Genomic DNA, 22,163 nt, shown 5'->3' with positions numbered 1-22,163 from the left:
TTTTTATGAAGTGCATTCTTTTCATTATAGGTATTGTTATTAATTCTTCCCTGTGGTGCATCCTTAAGGATGACTATATTTGACTGATAAGCTTACTCTGGCCACTATCATTCACATGGAGACGGTGAGGTGCAATTGTACAAACATGAGACAAAAAAAAATCCGAATCAAGAATAAAATAGAGGCCATTTTATAGTGGGTGCCTAGCTGATTAGAGAAATTGTCCTCAAGTTTCACCGTTGGCAGGGAAGGCTTGCATTATAAGCATTATATGACATGCAATGAAGGCTTGTAAATGTCGAAAGAAAGTTGGAGGACATAAGTTGAAAGAGAGTTTTATTTTATTTTTTATACCAAGCTTTAAATATAACATGTCTGCTGATGCATGGATCATGTTATAGCAAAATAGATAAAGGAACAAAATTGCAAGACAATTCATTGAGGTGCCAAACTTTATATGCAGTAAAATGAATTTCATATGAAATAGGATCAATTTACCCCAACGAAAATACCCTTATTCAAAATTCGTAAGGATAAAAAATGTCATGTTAAAAGGAACAAAATTAAATACATACATAATATCATTACGGTTAGGTTTAAGATTACGTTAAGAGATCTATAACTGTATATTAACATAAGATAGATCTATAACTGTATATTAACATAAGATTGCTTATACACTTAACTATAATCACCATCATTCCGTTCATTAGTTATCAAACATGGAAGGCAATGTTTTATAGCAAAAAATTCATTACATATTGACAATAACTATTAAGCATACGAGCTCCATTGAAAATGAGCCATACCGGATTTTTCTAGTATATAGCATAAGATAATACCCTGATTCTATCTTTATCAGCAAAAACCTAGTCATTAATCAGCATCAGCAGCTTTGGAATACGGTCAATTCCTCGCACCTTTACAGCTTCAACAGAAACAAAGTGTCTTAGTTATTTTGGGCATAGGTTATGCGTCTCAGCTCGGAAGCGGACTCCTCATTGCTGATATGTAATACCTCTCTTAGATCTGCAAGGAGAACTTCAATTTTTAAACTATGAGTTCCTTGGAGGTACAATGCCTTAAGTACTGAATTATAAGCATGGAGCTCCATCTGCTTCAATCTGGCTGTTGCCCCTGTTTCACAAGTAGTACCAGGATAACCATTAGTTTTCTCATTGTCTACAAGACAAAAGGAGCTCATTGCAATCTTCTTCTCTGGTGTGAAATAAGAATCCAGAGATCTTTTTGCCTCTTCTTTCACAACCCTAGCATCCAAATTATTCTGAACTTCTGAAAATGGTACTTCAGTTGCTTTAAGAATATTTGCATTTAAGGCAGAGGAATGATTTTTTTCTTCCTCCGCCTTGAATGGAGTAACGTTCTTTGGACCCTCCACATCCTTTACTGCTGTGTTCATTGTCACTTTGCCAGTTAATGCATCGTCCTGCTTGTCTTTAATTGTCTTCCTTCGCTTTCCTAATGTTTCATTTGGCTGATCCTCTGCATTTTTCAGGGAATCAGCCTTACCATCTGCTGATAGTCCACAGAAAATGGCCTCTCTTTTGAATTTGTCGGGTCTGGTATTTCCTCTGTCTGGTTTTTGAGAAATGCTATTTGGGTCCTCCGATGGCTGTGGTAGAGGATATGAATTTAGTTAGATTTTCAGATTTCGTTTCATAAAACATGACTGATGCAAATCAGAAAAAACACAAAGATGGAGAGTAAACGAAAAATAGCTATGATTCTTCGTTCCCTACATGTAGCCAAAACATAATTTGCAGTTACTTCTAAGTAGCATATCATTGGAAGTTTAGAAAAACAGATCTAAACGAACAAATTGATACCATAGCACCAGAACTTGTGAAGCAAGAAAATTTGGGTAAAACAGAGTTTTCTAATTGGGTTTACTTGAAAAGAACCATTCCTATGGTTGAGGAACTTTTAGTAACGTTGAACATTCATAACCAACATGAAGAAACTCGTTCGTACTCTTATTAAGAGTGATTCTGTGACATTGATTCTGATATTAATTTATGTTGAGTCCTGTCTAAATCATTAGTTGTGTTGGTAGACCATAACTAATTGGCAAAGCATAACTTTCAATTGTGGATAACCTATATCAGATCAAATATATTGTGTAATAGCATTTCAAATTTGTAGTCGAATTAGGTTGGGTTGCGGCCTCCGATCATAGCAGTCGGATCATTGTTAGAATACATATCTAGCCACAGATACAATTTATACTAAAGAAAGCATTATTTCAAGCTTGTTGATTTGAGCTCAAAGATGGAAATCCAATATATGGTAGGGATAATTGCTATTGGTGGCTAATATTGTCTTACGAAACTAAGACAATGTCTAATGTGCTGTAGTTTAATTTCCTGCCTTTAGCAACCATAAGTCGGATCATTGCTAGAATACATATTTTACCACGAAGACAATTTATACTAAAGAATGATTCCAGGCTTGCTGATTTGCGCTCAAAGATGGAAAATTATGGTTGGGATAATTGCTATTAATGGCTAATATTGTCTTCTGAAACAAAAGCTATGTTTCATGTTCTGTAATTTTATTTCCTGCCTTCAGGCACCATAACAGTTGAATCATTCTCAGAATACATATATAATATTCTAAAGAAAGAATGATTCCAGGCTTGTTGATTTGAGCTGAAAGATGGAAAATGATAATCCAATACTTTTATGGTTGGGATGATTGCTATTTTGTGGCTAATGTTTTCTTATGAAACTTCACAGGTGGCTTTTATATAGTTGATACAAACATTTCGACAAAGGATAGGCATCAAGTCTCAAAACACTTAATTTATTGTTTGCAGCTCAAAACCAATATAAATGGAAGTTTTGTTTCGTGGAATTTGAGTGTTTCAATGCTCATCCAAAAGCATAGAAATGGCCTCCGGAGAAAGGGATAAACTAGAGTCAACTCAATAGTTAGAAATAAGTCTTTCTCATAGATCAAATTCCTTTAAGTCAGTCAACTAACTTAAAACAGAGTTCCAAACAGAGCATTTAGCTATGCCATCAAGGCACTTAGGTTATTCAAATAGTTGCATTCTCTGTTAAATTTCACAAGTATTTTTTATGCCCGCAGATTCTGCCATAAACCTGCAAAAGATAGACTTGAACAGAAATGAATTGATTATGAAAAGGCTAACCTCCCAATGTCTAATCTGAGTCTCAGTCTAAATCCTCTATAGTTAAAACACAAATCAAAGGCATAGTTAAAATCTTTGAAGTGGGTGCTTGAAAAAACATACCAAACCAGTAGGAAGAACAAATCTACATAGCATACATGCTTGAGCATGGCAATAAAAAGACCCAATATTTAGTAAAACAAGACTTTATGCAATTGTAACTTATTAATAGCTAAGATGAAACATTTCATTCTAAAGTTTCAATAAATGGCGAAAACGATGGCCATTGATGGCAGCCTGGAAGTTCAAAGAGAACAGAAAACACTATGAAAGCACCAACGTCCAATCCAAATCCAAAATCTGTTAAACCGAGAGTTAAAAAGTTTAGTGATATACTTTAATACTACATAATACCTGTGAAGGCTGAACCCACTGGCCATCGACCCAATCCAGATGGAGACGAAGCTGAGATACATTGTACTCCAATTTCTCCCCAGAATGACTGAAATGAACAAGATAGTTGTTATCAGCCATGACATTTTCTATGGTTCCTATCCACCACCCATCTTTGTCATTTGCATCAACTATTTCACGAGGTATGAAATATTGCCTTTTCAAAGAAGGGGGCACAGGCCTTATCTGATCAGCTTCAACCTGCTCCCTCAATTTTGATTTCTGGTCGTCAGTTACTAAATCTTTAAACTCAATTATGTATTCCGAACCCCATTTTCTAATTACAGTTGCAGGATACCAGGCACCCTTAAAACCTTCTTCATCACTGCAAACTTCCACTTCCTCACCCTTTTTCACACCCATTGCAGCTTGATCACTATTCTAAAGACCCTACTGAAAGCCCCTTATAACGAAAACAGGATGATACGCAAAGGAGAAAAGAGCCTCAATCCAACAGTGAGGAAATGGATTGAAGGTTCAACTGAGAGGGCGGCTATATTCTAAATATTAGAGAGAAGGCTAATAAGAGATGTTCATGACATCATGGCATGTATTGTTTCCCTACTTGTAAAGTTCATGATTAGGCCTCTCAGCTACATCATTGTACATGCAATGTAATGGAGTTCATATAAACTAATGAAAATATATGATATTAGAATCTCAATGAATCTCAGTTAAGGTAACGCACTTCAGTAATCGTAGCAGGCCCACATGATGAATGCATTATATTGGATTTGGTGTGAATTTTTATTGAAAGATATGTTGTTTTCATTTGTGATGGATACAGCAAAAAAATTGCAGTCACATCAGGACTGATAATGGAGATTGCAGAATTTCGGTAAGATGCCCTTACAAACAAGAGGCCGGGAAAACATTTTGTAAGAAGATTCACAATCATCAAACTGATGTGAATTAACTTGAAGATCATTTGAATGTTATAATAATGATGGGATTGTTATCTTTCCCTGATGATGGTTTTTCAGACCAGCGTCTCTGTTTCATTTTACAAATAGAATAAGATTTAGTTCTTCTTGAATTTACTAATGATTTACGAGTCGTTCATCAATCTTACTAATTATTTATGAGCAGTTCATCGATCTCTTGAAATGTAATTATGAACACATCAGTTATATCAATCTTACTAATTATTTATGAGCAGTTCATCGATCTCTTGAAATGTAATTATGAACACATCAGTTATATCAATTGTGCTCATCAACCATTACAATGCAGGGTACTCGCAAAGTTTAGAGAAAACGAATGCGTACTGAACTATACATACGACTAGCTTATATATATCTCTATATATATTATGCCGAGAGTAATCGTTCTTTTAATCTTAAGGTTATTTTAATCACAATTGGGATTTATGAAAATGAAAATAGGCGCCTCGAGAATGATTACTCTCGGCGTAATATATATAGAGGTATATATAAGCTAGTGGCAATCACGGTGCAATAGGAAAAGTATTTTTAAATTTTTTTCTTTTTTTTTTAAGGTAAGTGCTGAATTATTTATTTCTTTTTAAATACAATTGTATAAACTTACTATAAAAATGTAATAGTGTAAACTTACTATAAAATTATTCTTGAATATTTTATTTTTTAATTCTATATACGGTGTTTATTTGCATCACTTTAATTCTATATATGTTGTTTTATTTTAAGCATATTGTAATGTAAAATGTTATAGTCAAACATAGATATATGGTTAGGGACAAAGTTACCATTACAATTAATGTTAACCTTAGGGATAGAATAAGGGTTAGGGTTACCATTAGGGTTAGGGCTAGAGTTAGGGTTAGGGTTTGAGTTATGGTTATGGTTAAGGTTTGGATTAGAGTTATGTTTATGGTTAAGGTTAGGGTTAGAGTTATGGTCATAGTTAAGTTTAGGGTTAGAGTTATGGTTATGGTTAGGGTTAGTGTTATAGTAAGGCTAGGGTTAGGGTTTGAGTAAAGGTTAAGGTTAGAGTGAAGGTTAGGGTTTGAGTCAAAATTAAAGTAAGGGTTAGGGTTAGGATTAGAGTCCAATTATGGTAGTGTTAGATTTAGGGTTAGAGTTATGCCCATGGTTAAGGTTAGGGTGAGGGTTAGGGTTATTATAGGGCTCGAGTTAGGGTTATTGTAGGGATAGGGTTATGGTTTGAGTTAGGGTTAAGGTTAGGTTTAGGATTAGAGTTAGGGTTTTAGTTAGGATTAAAGTTAGGGTTAGGGTTAGGGTTAGATTCTAGCTATGGTAGAGTTAGATTTAGGGTTAGAGTTAGGGATAGAGTTATGTTTATGGTTAAGTTTAGGGTTAGAGTTATGCTCATGGTTAAGGTTAGGGTTAGACTTATGGTTATGGTTAGGGTTAGGGTTATAGTAGGGCCAGGGTTAGGGTTAGGGCTTGAGTAAGGGTTAAGGTTCTAGAGTTATGGTTAGGGAAAAGTTTTGAGCCAAGATTAAAGATAGGGTTAGGGTTATGGTTAGAGTCTAATTATGGTAGAGTTAGATTTAGGGTTAGAGTTAGGGATAAATTAATGTTTATGGTTAAGGTTAGTGTTAAAGTTAGGGTTAGGGTTAGTGTTAGAGTTAAGGTTAGGGTTAAGATTAGAATTAAGGTTAGGGTTAGTCTTAAGGTTAGGGTTAGGGTTAGAGTTAAAGTTAGGGTTAGCATTAGGATGAAAATTAGGGTAAGGGATAGGGTTTGAATTAGAATTAGGGTTCTTGTTAGGGTTAGAGTTATAGTTAGGGTTAGGGTTAGGTTTAAAATTAGAGTTAGAGTTGGGATTAGGGTTAGGGTTAGAATTAGGGTTGGAAATATAGTTAGGATTAGAGATAGAGTTAGGGTTAGGGTAAGGGTAAGAATTAGGGTGAGGGTTAGAATTAGGGTTAAAAATATAGTTAGGGTTAGTGTTAGGGTTAGAATAAGAGTTAGGGCTAGGGTTAGAGATAGAGTTAGAATTAGAGTTCGAATAAGGGTTAGAGTTAGAGTTAGAGTTAGAGTTAGGGTTATATTTAGGGTTAGAATTAAGGTTAGGATTAGAATTAGTGTTAGAGTTAGGGTTACAGTTAGTGTTAGGGTTATGGTTAGGGTTAGCATTAGGGTTAGGGTTAGCATTAGGGTTAGGGTTAGGGTTATGCTTAGGATTAGCATTAGGGTTAGGGTTACAATTAGAGTTAGAGTTAAAATTAGAGGTAGTGTTAGTGTTAGTGTTCATATAAGAGTTAGAGTTAGAATTAGAGTTAGGGTTCAAGTTAGAGTTAGAGTTAAAGTTAGAGATAGAGTTGTGATTAGGGTTAGCTTAGGGTTAAGGTTAAAGTTACTTGATTAGATTTAGGGTTAGGGTAAGAGTTAGGGCTAGGATTAGGATTAGAATTAGGGTTAGGGTTAGAATTAGCATTAGATTTAGGATTATAAAGGGTTAAGGTTAGGGTTAGGGGGAGAATTAAAGTTAGAGATAGAGTTAGAGTTAGAGTTAGGGTTAGGGTCAGGGTTAGGGTTAGAATTAGAACTATCAAGTTAGAGTTAGAGTTAGAGTTAGGGTTTGTGTTATTATTGCTGTTAAGATAGTTTTTGGGTTACTAATCATATTATAGCTAATAAAATTATAATTAATAAATATTATTACTCTAAATTATAATTATAATTTAGAGTTAGGGTTAGGGTTAGGGTTAATTGTAATCACACTCTCTCTCACATGTCCCATTCTATAATTATACCCCCCCCCCCCCCCCCCCACAATAATGTATACCCTCCCCACTCCCCCTACATTGTTCTCTTTGTCCATCTCTTTCTCTACATATATACATCTCTTCCTCCATAATTATTGTCATTGTCTATCACTATCATACATACCCTTCCCCCAATCATTGTCTACATCTCTTTTGGGCCTTATATATTCTTTTTCTTATTTAGCTCATCTCTCCTTACTCCCCTTCTATATATCTACATCTCCTTCCCCCTCTAATCATCTCTCTCTCTCTCTCATGGCCTCTCTCTCTCCACCATCTCCATCTCCGTCTATTTTGGACCCTTCTTATTCTTTTTCTTTCCATGGCTCATCTCTCCCCCTCTCCCCTTTTCCTTCTACCCCCTCTAAGATTATCCTCTCCCTCTCTCTCTCTCTCTCTCTCTCTCTCTCTCACACACACACACACACACACACACACACATTGCATCATGTTATTTATCTCACTCTTTCTTTGTATCACATCACCTCATGTTAATTCTCTCTCTCTCTCTCTCTCTCTCTCTCTCTCTCTCTCTCTCTCTCTCTCTCACACACACACACACACACACACACACACACACACACACACATCACCTCATGTTATTTGTCTCTCTTTAAATTTGACTTCATTTCTAAAGTTTGTCCCAATTTATAATTTTTTTTTGTATTTCTATAATATAAAATCAAGTACATTTAATAGAACTTAATTATCTTTAATAGTTTTTTTATACAATTAATAAATTTAGGTAAAATTTTATAATTTTTATATTTGATTTAAGTAACAATTTTATTATCTTTTCTTTCTTTAATATAAATATTATGTTAAAATTCATTTGTAAAATCTAAAATAATTTATAAACTTCAATATTTTACAACCTCCAAAATCTTATTATTTTAATAATAAAATAAAATTACATATATATAAAAATCTTTATTTTTAAGATTTGAAAAAATAATAAACTTTCATATAAAATGAAAACTGCAAGCGAAATAGTAACCAAAAAAGATTTATAGAAATTTTTTCCTTTCTACTTTACAATTCATTAGCAAAATAATAATAAATTTTCAAAGGAAGAGAATATTTGTGAAAATAAAAACTTTCTGCAGTTATCTCAAATTGTTATTACTAAGTTTTCCTAGATTTAGTACTATTCTTTGGATGAACTCAGAGATATTAGTAATCAATATTTGTAATAATAAAATTAAAAATAACATCAAAACTAACAATAATTATAAAAAAATTAAAAATATCAGCAACAATAATAATAAGAAAAGAGTAATTTCTTTCAGTGTTTTGTCTCTTCCATGCACCATTTAATCTAATAGTCATGCACCAATTCACCGAATAAGGAAGAGAATGTAACATGCAGTTTGAACTTTGAGTTTTTAGAAAGATGAATTTATGCATGAAATACGGAGAATCAAGTAGTTATAAATTATTAATCACAAGTTCTATAGTTGTCTATGTTTGTTATAACAACAGTTACATAGGAATCTTGGGCCAGTCTCATTCGATAAAATTAGATTAAGTACAAAGTTAGTCTTGATTGTAGTGTAGTTAAATAAGCATGTGAAAGTCCATACGAGGCATTTTTCAATATAAAATATGGCAATTTTAATCTATTTTAAGTAGACGAATTAATACAAAAATTGAAGTTTTTTCTCCATTCTTGTTTTGCTGTAGCAATTGTGTTTTTGATATTTTTGATAAGTGTTGTAGCATGTTATATTTAACATTAAATTAATCTTTATTATTATATTTAATAGTATTTTCAAACATTATTAAAAAGACTCTAAATACAACCAAATCACATAATCTAAGAACTAAAACATAAGTACCCATCACAGGAACAGTTAGAATGCCCAAAATTGCTAAAATAATTGCACCTGCAACTGCCATTACAGAAGCAATTTGTTCCTCAATCTGTTATCTTTCTTAGACTAAAGGAGCACAAGAAAAAGTGAGATTGATATTATGAGTTACAAAAGAAATTTGAATGTATTTATAAGCATTTCTACTTAGAGATTTCCTATAACATTGTGTTAATACTAGATTTCCCTTTTTTTCAATTGTATTGCTAAGAAAATCACCATGGCCGCACTCTATATCCAGAGCAATTATCACATTGGACAAGTCATTCAGCATTGACATAATTATTCACACCATTTTCCAATTAAGAATCCCATCAGAATGCCACAACTAGACATCATGACAAAATTACAAACCGGTGGGAATGAGCCAAAACCTCTCAATCTGCACTTAACTAGATTAAACCACCAAAAGAATAGGTAGTAGGAAGGAACCTATAAATTTGAGCCATAGAAAAGCCAATTCCAAATGCATATCTAGATCTAGATTTAGTCGCTTACCATTAATCCATTCCCATTCAGTCCTAGCAACGCGCTAATAGCGTCAGGAAGCTCCATGCATGAATCAGAAGAAAATGGATAGATCTGGTTAGGAAAGTACATATTGGACCAAAATATTTCAGAAATAGAAAAGAAGAAACCCCTAAAACATTCCCATCAAGCACCATTAACAATGAAAAGTGTTATAAAATATATAAATCAAATAGATTTTGAATACAAATCTAAATCTAAATCAAAGATGCAAGACTAAACTATTAAATGCAAGCCTAAATAGTTATGAACAGAATTCTAAATCTAAATAAAATTAATTAAAATTGAAATCTAAATCAAAGTAGAATATTATAACTAATTTTGAATTTCAATTTACATCTACATCTAAATCTAAATGAAAATGTAAATAAAAAATAGAAATCTCACCTGCAAAAATGTTACTCCAAAACTTCAATCTACTCCTATTCAAAAACTCCAATCTAATCCTCCAATAACCTCCACCTCTTCCTTCCTGCAAAAACATAAAATGAAAATGAAATGAGGATCCTTGGTTTTATAACTTTTGAGAGGCTCCTCATATCCCCCAACAGACGTCTCTTCACATTCCATGAATTTGTTTCAAATTCCCCCACTCCCCGCAAAAAAAAGCATGAATGTGCATGCAAAATTATATTTAACAAAAAGAAAATCATATTGAAATTATTTTGCCCCTATTTTTTCGGGCCCTATTTTTTTGGGTCCTACTTTTTCGGGCCCTACTTTTTCAGGCCCTATTATTTTGGGCCTATTATTTTGGCCTCCATTTGGCTTCCTATTATTTTGGCCAGCTATTATTTTGGGAATTCTTTTTTAATATTTAATTTGGAAGTTTGTAACTGCTCCCAATTCTTTTTTATTGACAGAGAATCTTTTTTGGCATATTCTTGTGCTGTGATTGTATAGAACGCCTCTCGGCATAATTACCAAAACATTTTGGATACACAATTGATGTTTATGATTGGTAATAGCTTGGTTGTATAGTTGTAAAAGTGAAAATGTGCATATCTATCTTTTTAATTTGATCATAATAGGCGAGTTGATAATTAATTTTACAATAATTTTGAGTATATATTAATTGATTTGTTTAAGGTATGTCTTTGTTTAGCCGTGGGAGAAATTGTTGTAACTTCAATATCTAGCCGTCAGTGACTTAAAACTATTATAAGACATTGTTAGTTTTTATTTATTTTTTAAATAAATATTTTATTAAATATTCTAATAAATATTTTAGACAAAAAAATAAAGGATTTTTTTTTATTAAGATAGTGTTTGATTTCATGCACTCACAAATATAATATTGAACACTTTTTTAGGCATATAATGAGAATATTAATTTGCGAGCCAAGAGAATAAGTGGTTCAATTTTAGTTATAAAAATATAGTGTAACTTATTAAGTCTATTTTTTACTAATGTAGTAATAAAGTTAAATAAATATAAGCTATTATTGTATGAGTTCAACAAAGGAGATATACTATACATGAGGTATGTGAGTATCAAATAAATATAATCAAGGATCTTGTTTAAGGTATGGAATCAAACTTCAAATATAAGTGTTCACTTTCTTTTGTCCTCTAGAAAAGAGATGCATAGAGAATGTAGGTTTAAATAAAGTTAATTGGTGATGAAAGCAAATCTAGTCCTTCTAACACACACACACACACACACACACACACACACACACACACACACACACACACACACACACACACACACACACACACACACACACACACAAACACACACACACACACACACACACACACACACACACACACACACACACACACACACACACACATGTATATACACACACACATATATATATACACACACATACACACACACACACACACATACATACATACATACATATAAAAGATGTGTTTTTTATTCTTAAGAGAATGAAATAATTTTAGGGAAGATTATATTAACTCAACCTTTCGGTTAGATTATTTAAATATATTATTCTTAATGGCCTAGGTTTCCTAAAGATGTGATAAGAGGATATGTGTGGTTTCAAGGTAAAATTGCTTTAAAAAAAGTGTGAGGTTTAAATTATTTCTTGTGATTGAACAATCAAATATTTATTCAAAGTGTTGGTGATTTGTTTAAAATATAACTTTATATAGGAAATAATATTTTGAGGTCTACTTCTTGGTATATCATCTATAGTACTAAAAGTTGAATAATAAGTCCACCTAGAGCCATCCTAGAAATCATAAAGGCACCAAATAATATTATCTTAGAAAACATAAAAACACCTAGTAATAGTTTAACATAACAATACATTAACTGATTAATAGTATAAGAATAATTAGTATGTATTGATCATCCGCAACATCAAAAGAAAATGATATATCTAGGTCCAATACTGAGTATATCATTGGTACTATGATTTTTTTTATAACAAGGGTACCTAGGGCCATTCTAAACAACATAAAAAAAACACACCTAGTAATAGTTTAACATAACAATACATTAACTGATTAATAGTATAAGAATAATTAGTATGTATTGATAATCCACAACATCAAAAGAAAATGATATCTCTATGTCCAATACTGAGTATATCATTGGTACTATGATTTTTTTTATAACAAGGGTACCTAGGGCCATTCTAAACAACATAAAAAACACACACCTAGTAATAGTATTACAATTAAAAATTAAGAAATCATAAACATTGTTTCCTCTTATTCCCATGGTCAGAACTAACAACCATAAACATAAACAAAACAAGGGATCTAGTCTCTATTCAGATACCTTTTAGGTGCATAGATAAATTGATGAAGTGTAGCCAACAAATATTTTGTGAGGAACATGAAGAGATCCTTAGAGTTTCCCTTGTCACTAGCATCATCTCTAAGAAACTTCTATTGCAGTGGAAAAAGGGGTTTCATTGAACTATGCATAGTTATCATGGAAAATATGAAGATGCTACCAATTTTCTTTTTCAGCTCTAAAGCTCGCAGCTTAGTTTTTTTTATCACACCAATTGTAGAAGCACATTTATCAAGCTCCCAACCAAAAGGTCATCTTAGGTTCTGACAATAGTGGGTCTGATATTAGAAACTTTCCCTACCATCATTTAGTTAGTGAGGTTTGCAAATAGGATCATTAATGATTGAGCCATTTTCAAGTATCAATTTTATTTTATTTTTAAAAGGAATTTTTTAAAATAAATTTTGATTCTAACCATGATCACTAGAATGTGAGCACAAAATAAAAAATAGAAAATAGAAATAATCCAAATAAAATGAAACTTATCCTATAAAATGACAACTACAAGGTAAAGTATTATCAAATATAAGCAATTAAAAGAAACACTTATAAAATTTAAGCTCATTGGATTGGGATGTTGTTTCTCAGAAAAAAAAAAAAAATGCATGCATCATGTCTTTATTAAAGAATTTGATTTCATGAGCATTTGCATCTTGATTTACTACTTTTTAGAGGGAGGATAAATGGTAGAGATTTTCTTGAAAGATTAATAGTTAAAAATTTATAAAGGATTTTCTTTGGAACAAAGAGAAGATGAAGGGGACTATATTAGCTTCTTCAAGATAAAAGATGTTATTAAATTATATAAAACTAGTAAAACCTATAAATAGTTAATTGCAAAGAAAATAAGAGGCATAGTACTCAATCATTTACTATTTTGAATTAATATTATCTTACCAAGAGTATAGTTTAAAATTATACCTTTTAGTTTACATTAAAAGAATATTCTAGAATAAAACTAAGATCAAAGACCTTGTAGGATCACAAAAGGAGATACAAACCACAAAGGATCATTGAAGGAACTATTGACTCATGAAGTCTATGTAAAGATAAAAACATCATATCATGTATTCAAAATACCATTGAAAGTTGGAAAGCCTAAATGATGAAGGATATAAAATAGTACATTATTGTAATGAAATAATAATAAACTTTTAGAAGGAAAATATAAAGAAAAGTAAAGAAAGTCCCTTATATATTTAGATCCCTCAAAATTCTCAAATATCATCATAAGTATCAATTATATTTTATCTTATAGGCCCATCAATCTCAAAATAATTATCATTTGATTTCACTACATCAAATACATTATTTTATTTATTTATGCCCTTATCTTCTTGAAGGCCCAAATCTCTCCATTTTCTCGTTAGAGTATTGTTTTTTTCTTTTTCTATTTTGAAAGGAGAATATGTTTCATAGTTTTTTGTGTTGTTGGTGATCAACACCTCCTTCAATACTCATAACATGGCTTTATTGCCTCTTATGGGTTGTGTAAAATTTGTCTCATTTGTATTAGGTATTGGTACTTTGAGATCTTGTTTCAATACAAAATAAATATAATAATTAACATTAGAAATTTGAGTCATAGGTTTGAGTCTCCCTTGAAAGTCAATGCTAAGGGGTAGATTCTTGACCTGGTGATTAACACCTCTTTGGAGACTTGTGTCATGGCATAATCACCTCTCATGGGTTGGTCTACATCTAGCACTTGTATGAAGCATTAATAATGCAATATCTTGGCACAACAATAAACAATTTAATCACTTTGTTATCCCTTTCATAAGAACAATTCCTACCATACACATCCTCAATTATCTTAATCTCCACATGTCAAGTGACCAACATCTTATGAAATTTGTCCTTATATATATATCCAACTTAATATTTATTGAAACATAAATATTATGAAATATGTAGTATCTTGTCTTGAATTCAATTATTGTTTCTTTATTTCTATAGAAACAAAAAAATTTACTGGAAACATATATGCCAAAAATAGGCCTTGTAAGAGGACATAAGTTCATCTCAGAGGAAAGTAAAGTGATAGGTGAGTTATTTAGTGATACAAGTCATTTAAAGTAGAATTTTTTTCCTCCACACTACTAAACCAAAGATGCTTTAGAGTTTTAGGAAAATAGCTAGAAGAAAGGATAAGGTACTAATGACTATTAATGTGCCTCATTACATATTGAGATACAATCATGATCCATAAAATTATACTATCATTCTATTTATTGTCACCAATTATGTCATCAATATGATTAATTTGAACATGAAAGATAATCACAATACAAGCTTATCTAAGAACACAATATAGTGTCTATTAGACATGTGACATAATAATGCACATAGAGGAGAACATGATTTTAAATCATTTTTATGTAGTCATTCCTTCATTGAATAAGGATTTAGTAGAAAATCTTTGAAAAAAAGAAAGATACTTTTCCTTAGCTTGTGAGTTCTACCATATAGATCTTGCAAGAAAGATATTGCTATTTTATTTTCCAAAGAACTCACAAACTCTTATGAACAATTTTACTTTATCTATAATTCCATATGCTTTTAGAAACATAAAAATGGTTTTGGGGTAGCAGGGACCTTGAAATTGGGCTTCGTATAGTAGAGGTGAAGTTATTTTGTTATATAAATCTTTTAGATAAATTTGTCATCAAAACTTTCAATTTTGATAAGGAAAGGGAGGTGTTGGTAAAATTTATAAATAGTTATTTTGATCCTAGGAAGGTCAAGAAACTCTAGGATGGTTCTTAGAGTTTCTATTGAATATGTTGTGATGGAGGATAGATTTACCATAGTTTGCAATTACCATTTTTCCTCCTCAATTTTCCTAATAAGGCAAGGACTTCCTTTACTTACTATCTATTTTGCTTGAATAGACATAGTATTAAGGAACACAAGAAAAACCTTACTAAGAATCTTGTCCTAAATGGTGGCCTTGTTTTGTTAATCCATGAGAATTTGAAAAGTATGCAAACCCTCTATAGATCCATTTTGCTGTTGGCCTAAAATATATTACAATATTGATGTTATCTTTTTTTGAGGACTAAGATGACTAGGGTATTAAGTGAGAAGATAAAAAATGTATCTCCTCTAAAATAATGTCTATGAAAAGACCTAAGGAAAATCCCTAAGCTAGAAAATATATCTTTATGTAAACCCCCACATGTCAAATTCTAAAAGAATGGAAAGTGATCCCCTAGAGAAAAATGGTCACACATTCTGCTTGGATTCTTTAAAGGAAAACTCTAAAGCCCTAGATACTACTAATAGTTCCTATTCCTTTAACCCTACAACTAACATAGGTCCATATTACCTAGAGATATTAAACATAAATGCCATATTTTAAGGTTAACCAAGCATTACCCAATGACATTGTTGAAATTGCCAAAAATAAGGTTATTAACTACACAAAGATCATTAACTAAATTCTTCTTGAATTCTTCTCTTAGTAGCTAAAGGATTAACTACATAAAAATAAATTAATAAGGTAGCTAAGGTTTGTATGGATTCTATCTGAATCCTTCTTTGTTTTTTGCCTATCATACTACATTTACTGTGGTATTTATTTTTGGTTATAATGGCCTCGACCTTCTCTAGCCCAACATTTGTTGCTCATGTTGGACCTGCAGTTGTTGGTGAGAATGGTTCTACCAAAAAAATGCCCATTCAAGTTCATTCCCAAGGTGTTTCACAAGGTAACTCCTCTCTTGATATTGTTTTGAATGCCAAGGAATTTGACAGTGCATCTACTTGGCTAGAAAAACAAACCCTAATTGGGTATTTTGTGGGTTGCACTCCTTTTGAAAGCATGCTATGAGAATCCACTTCCAAGGTCTAGAAACCTTAGGGAGTTCACTTTGAAGGCATTCAAAGCCTTACTAAAGGTGTTCTTAATTTTTTTTCTTTGGCACCCCTAGCCAAGTTGAGCACGTGTTTGTTAGAGGCCCTTGATCTGTCAGGTCCTCTCTTTTGGTTTTTTAGTACCAGTCTCATGATTTTTCTATGTTTGATGACCAAAAATTTAAAGTCCCCATATGGGTAGATTTCCTTGGGCTTCCTATTCCATATTGGTCCTTCTTGCAAGTCATTGTGCAAACTATCAATAAGGTCATTTTCCTTGAGCTAGACAAGTTTTTTAATGCTCAACCCTAGCATAGTGTTTGTGTTGAGGTAGACCTTTCTAGGGACCTCAAAGAATTGGTGGAAATTTAGGTAGGTGGCACCACCTTCAATTAGAAGGTTCTTTAACTAAACCTCTCGAATACTTGCTATAGGTGTTAGTCCATGGAATGCAAGACTAAGGATTGTCCATTATTGGAATGCAATTGTCCACTAGTCCAATAAGCCAAATCGACTCTAACTACCAAAAAAGATGAATGAACTACTATTGTGAAAAAAGGAAAAGGCTACGTTGCGACTAAGGCAGACTCTTTGCCTCAAGATAATGGCTATCCTAGCTCAAGTCTAGCACCACTAGATTCTTTTGTCCCTTTTCTCATGAGTTAGAAATGCTTTAGAATAACTAAGAGAGGGGGTGAATTAGTTATTCAAGCTCCAAATGCCCTAATTAAACTTTTTCACTAAATATATTGAGTCCATTTAACTAATCATGCATCCAATCTTAAACTTTCCTACTTTACAAGTTACTGTAAAATCAACATGCAAGAATAACACATGAAGAATCAACACATAACACAATGATTTACGTGGAAAACCAATTTGGGAAAACCACTAGCAACATGCTACTCAATTCTCACTCTTTTGAAGCGATGCCCAATGAAAGGCCTACCCTGTTAAAGGCTACAACACACTATTAAATGTGACCTATTTAAAGGATTTCAAAAATTCACTTGCAATGTTACCCTATTAAAGAATTTACAACCCTATTAAGGATTTACAATATGGTTGCTAAACCAACCTATGTCCATAGGATTTTACCCTAACTAATGCAATTGTTAGAGAGTAACAACAAGGGCTTTTGACCAAATACAACTCACAACTTAACTTGCAAATTTCAAATCTTAGATTACCTTAACAATGTTTCATGGATTTCAGTCACTATAGCTCTGATAGCTTGTCCTCCTTTCAAGCTTCATCTCCTTGAGTGTCCATGCTTGATATACTAGTGCAATCACCTATGTGGTCATCTATTAAAGTAGAGTCTCTGTACTATATTCTTCCTCTCTCTTTGATACCTTCACCTTGACATCCTCCAACCACTTCATCAACCTAGACACTTAGCAACTCTTACTTCTTGACCTATAACTCCTTAAATAGAAGTCTGGAATACTTTTCCTACTTGAATCTTCTTGGTCTTTCTTTTTAGGTCGAATGGATTAGGTAAGATTCAATGAATCTACCCATAATCTTGTTTCCTTCTAGAAACATCATGAAGAATCCTCCTGTATTTGCCCAAAAATGGTTTACCTAAAATTTTGTGCCACTAACTCATCATCCTTATCTTCCATCTAGTTTACAAAATTCAAGGTAACAAACTTGGCAGCTCAGACGTAATGAAACTTTGACTTTTCAAATAATGCAACAACTTGACACTATTGAAATCTGGATACTCAACACATATTGTGTTACTCAACACCTATTGTGTTTTACTGGTGCTTAGCACTTACTATGGACTCACTCAACATTAACTAAGTTGTTACTGATGCTCAACACCTATTACTTGCTCGACACTTGAACTTGCTCAGCTCCTTCTATGTCACTTGGCACATACTAGATTTTGCATTTGCTTGACACTTACTGATAATCTGCTTGGCATGAACTAGCTTGCTCGACATCCACTAATGAACTTAGTCAAGCTTTGCAGACATCTTTGTTACAACTTATTCTTCTAGAGTTCCCAAGTATGGCCAACCTCTGTATCTTCAAGTATACTATCAATACATCATTTTACCATTGTCTTAACTGATTCTTGTACTTCATTACAAAGCCATAAGTCAACCTTTCTCTTAGGTGCTTTTGTTACATCTTATTGATTAAATCCTCTTCATCAATCAACTAAATGATAGTTCTTGGATCTTATAAGCAATTCTCATTCCAGTAAATAGTAGGTTTGACATTAGTGAAAAACAATGATTGAAAACAATCTTTATCAAAAATTGCCCTCTTTGTAAACAATCTCTCTTCTTCAATAATGATCTTTTCAGTCAAATCTTAACAATCTCCCTCTTTGGCATTGATGGAAAACTAAACTGATCAACCAAGTTATCAAAATGCTAACTAGGTTAGACCAGTAAATCAAATACCAAAAAGGAACATTGTATCCAAAGATGTTCATTCTATCAACAACATAAACTAGCTTGTGACTCCCTCTAAATTCTATAAGTAACTTCCTCTATTAAACTATTAGGGATATCTCTTCTGTTGATACACTATCTTCTCCTCTTTTGTTCTGCTTTCTCTCTTTGATTGATTCTTGTCTACTCTATTTACTATTTTCTCCCTCTGAGTTGCTATTTCTTTTCTTGTTTTCTACTATTCTACTATTATCTCTTTCTTTTGATCAATTTAGCTACTTCTCCCTTTGCCCATTTGCTTATGTAGATTTGATCAGTTTCTGCTATTTCTCCCTCTTTGAAAACAATGCCAAAGACATTATTTCAACATCTTGTCATGAAATTGTAGCATTTGCAAGAATTCCAATTTCTCCCTCTATCACCTTTCTTTTGACTTGTTTTGAATTTTAGTACTTTGAATACTCAAGAAAAAACCTAAAGTAAGTATCCTCTGCATCAATTTATAACATTTCAACAATCAACTCATTTGATGCAGGGCAATCTTGTTGTTTCTTAAATAGCCTTGGATAGGGGTATCACCCCTAACTTACCTCTAAGATATTCAAATGCATCTTTAGGTAATGATTTTGTGAAGATGTTAGCAATTTGTTCCTTTTAATTGACATATTCCATCTTCACTTGCTTGTCTTCCACCAATTCTCTTACATAGTGGTACTTAATTGCAATATGCTTTGTTTTGGCAAGTATCACAATATTCTTTGATATGTTGATGGCACTTGTGTTATCACAATAGAGTATCACAAGTTTAGTTACTTCTTCCTTCATACCTTGCAATAGATGCTTGATCCATACAATATTGGTGCAATTAATAGTAGTAGCAACATACTCAGCTTTTGTTGTGGACTGTGAGGTACAACTTTGCTTTTTGCTAGTCCAAGTGACTAATCTTTTATTTAAGAAAAGTGGTCCTCCACTGATGCTTTTTCTGCCATCAATATTACCTCCCAATCTACATCACTGTAGGCTTTCAATTCAAACTTTTTAGTCCTCTTGTAGTATAATCCAAAGTCATCGGTTCCTTTTAGGTACTTGAATATTCTTTTTATTGCCATAAGATAATTTTTTCATGGATTTTCAAAAAATCTTGCCACTATTCCAATAGCTAATGCAAGTCTAGTCTACTATGCACAACATACTATAACTTTCCAATCATTGATCTATACATTGTCTGATTTACTTCAGTTGACTCATCATTCTTGGATAACTTATGTCCTATTACCATTGGTTTGGTGACTAGTTTTGAGTCTTCTAAGACAAATGTTTTGAGTATCTCCTTGATGTATTTTGATTGGGTCACAAATATGCCATGTTTCAGTTGATGTACTTGTAGTCCAACAAAGAATTTGATTTCTCCAAACATTGACATCTCAAACTCATGTTTCATCTGGTTAGCAAAATATTTGCATAATGCATCTTTTCCTCCAAATATTATATCATCAACAAAGATTTTAGATATCAAAATATCTTTAACTTTTTCTTCCTTGACATACAGGTTGTTGTTGTCATCTATTCTTTCAAATCCTATCTTCACAAGATATTTGTGTAGTCTCTCATACCATGCTCTAGGAATTTTTTTCAAATCATAGAGTGCTTTATGAAATTTGAAAACCATATCCTTGTTGTTGTCATCAACAAATCCCTCTAGTTGTTCTATGTAGGCTTCCTCTTCCAATATACCATTTAGAAAAGTAGACTTTACATCTGTTTGGTAGACTTAAAAACCTTTGTAGGAAGCATATGCAAGTAGTGTTCTTACTCTTTCCATCCTTGCAATAGGGGCGAATGTTTCCCCATAGTCTAATCCTTCTTCTTGTGGATAACCTTTGCGGACTAGTCTAGCCTTATTTCTTGTGATTTCACCATTCTCATCTAGCTTGTTCCTAAATACCCATTTGGTACCAATAACATTTTTATCAGCTGGTCTTGGAAATAAGGTCTAGGTTTTGTTCTTCTCTATCTAATCTATCTCTTCTTCCATAGCTTTATTTCAATTATTATCTTGAAGTGCATCTTTCACTATTTTGGGTTCAATCTTGCTTAATAGGCATGATTCATTTCTTAGTCTATTCCTTGTTATTGATCTAGCTTCTTTGTCACCAATGATTTTTTCTACAAGGTGATGTCTTTTCACATACTTGGATAACCTTGGTTTTTTTCTTGTTTCTAAGTTTGGTCTTTCAGATTTAGAGTCACTATACACATCTCTTTTAGGTATTTCATCATCTCTTTCATGTGTACTAATTTTAGAATTAGAATGTGCATTATCTCCATTCTGCAACTTAGCTTCTAAATGCAGCTTGACATTCGCTAGTTGTGACTCAACTGATACTGAAACTTGTTTTTGATTCCCAACTTGATTGGCAACTTCTACTTTAATAGGCATTCCTTCATAGAAGTATACAAAGGATCTGTATTCTTCTGGTTCCTTGGTTTCATCAGCTTAAACTTCTACATGCTCATCAAAATTCACATTTGCACTCTCCACAATCTTGTTGGCATTAGTATTCAAACACTTATATGTGTTGCTTCTAGTGGAGTATCTAAAGAATATGCCTTCATTACTCTTTGCATCAAACTTTCCATTTCTAGAATCTTTAAGAATGTAGCATTTACAACCAAACACTTTGAAATGTTTTACATTGGGTGAGTGACCACACCATAATTTAAAAGGTGTTGCATTTGTACCTTTCTTGACTTGTACTTGATTTAGGGTGTAGATAGTTGTACTTACAGTTTCTCTCTAGTACTTTAGAGCAACATTTTTCTCCATCATTGATGTTCTAGAATAGTCTATTATTGATCTATTCCTTCTTTTTGCAATGCCATTCTATGGTAGAGTTCTTGGTGCTAATGTTTGTCTCTTGATTCCATGTTTGTCTCTTGATTCCTTTGTCATTACAAAATGTCTCAAACTCTTTTGATGTGAACTCTCCTCTTCTATTTCATCTTAGACACTTCAGACTCTTTCCTGTTTCCTTTTCAACCCTGGCCAAATACCACTTAAATATGTGAAATGCATCAAATTTTTTCTTTAAGAACATGGTAGTCATCATCCTAGAGTAGTCATCAACTAACAACATTATATATTTATTTCCTTTATAGCTTCGAACTTCTATTGTGCTACATAAGTCTATATGGACTAACTCTAATACTTCTTTGGAAGTTTAGCTTTTTATTTTGAAAATTGACTTGGTCATCTTTCCTAGTTGTGATTGTTTGCACATTGTATTTTTAGGCTTCTTTAGTTTAGGAAAACCTCTAAATTTCTTCATTTTTTTGATGCTAATCATATTATCAAAGTTGACATGACATAGCCTTTTATGCCATA

The 22,163-nt window shown here is 32.5% G+C and overlaps 1 protein-coding gene across 1 annotated transcript in view; it reads right to left on the bottom strand.

Moving 5' to 3' along the window:
• Positions 1-949: 949 nt before the first annotated feature.
• LOC149557727 (uncharacterized) overlaps positions 950-22,163 on the bottom strand; it is a 57,346-nt gene continuing 36,132 nt past the window's right edge. Inside the window, exons 2-3 of the mRNA XM_089830427.1 lie at positions 3,569-3,988; positions 950-1,633 (exon numbers count right to left, since the gene is read on the bottom strand). Of these exons, the coding sequence (XP_089686553.1) occupies positions 950-1,633; positions 3,569-3,988 (1,104 nt within the window). The remainder of the gene's footprint in view (positions 1,634-3,568; positions 3,989-22,163) is intronic.

Source organism: Cupressus sempervirens, chromosome 5, assembly GCF_028749045.1.
Source record: "Cupressus sempervirens isolate cs-2001-9-10 chromosome 5, ASM2874904v1, whole genome shotgun sequence".
Classification (NCBI taxonomy): domain Eukaryota; kingdom Viridiplantae; phylum Streptophyta; class Pinopsida; order Cupressales; family Cupressaceae; genus Cupressus; species Cupressus sempervirens.
This window is presented reverse-complemented; position numbering and strand designations above follow the sequence as displayed.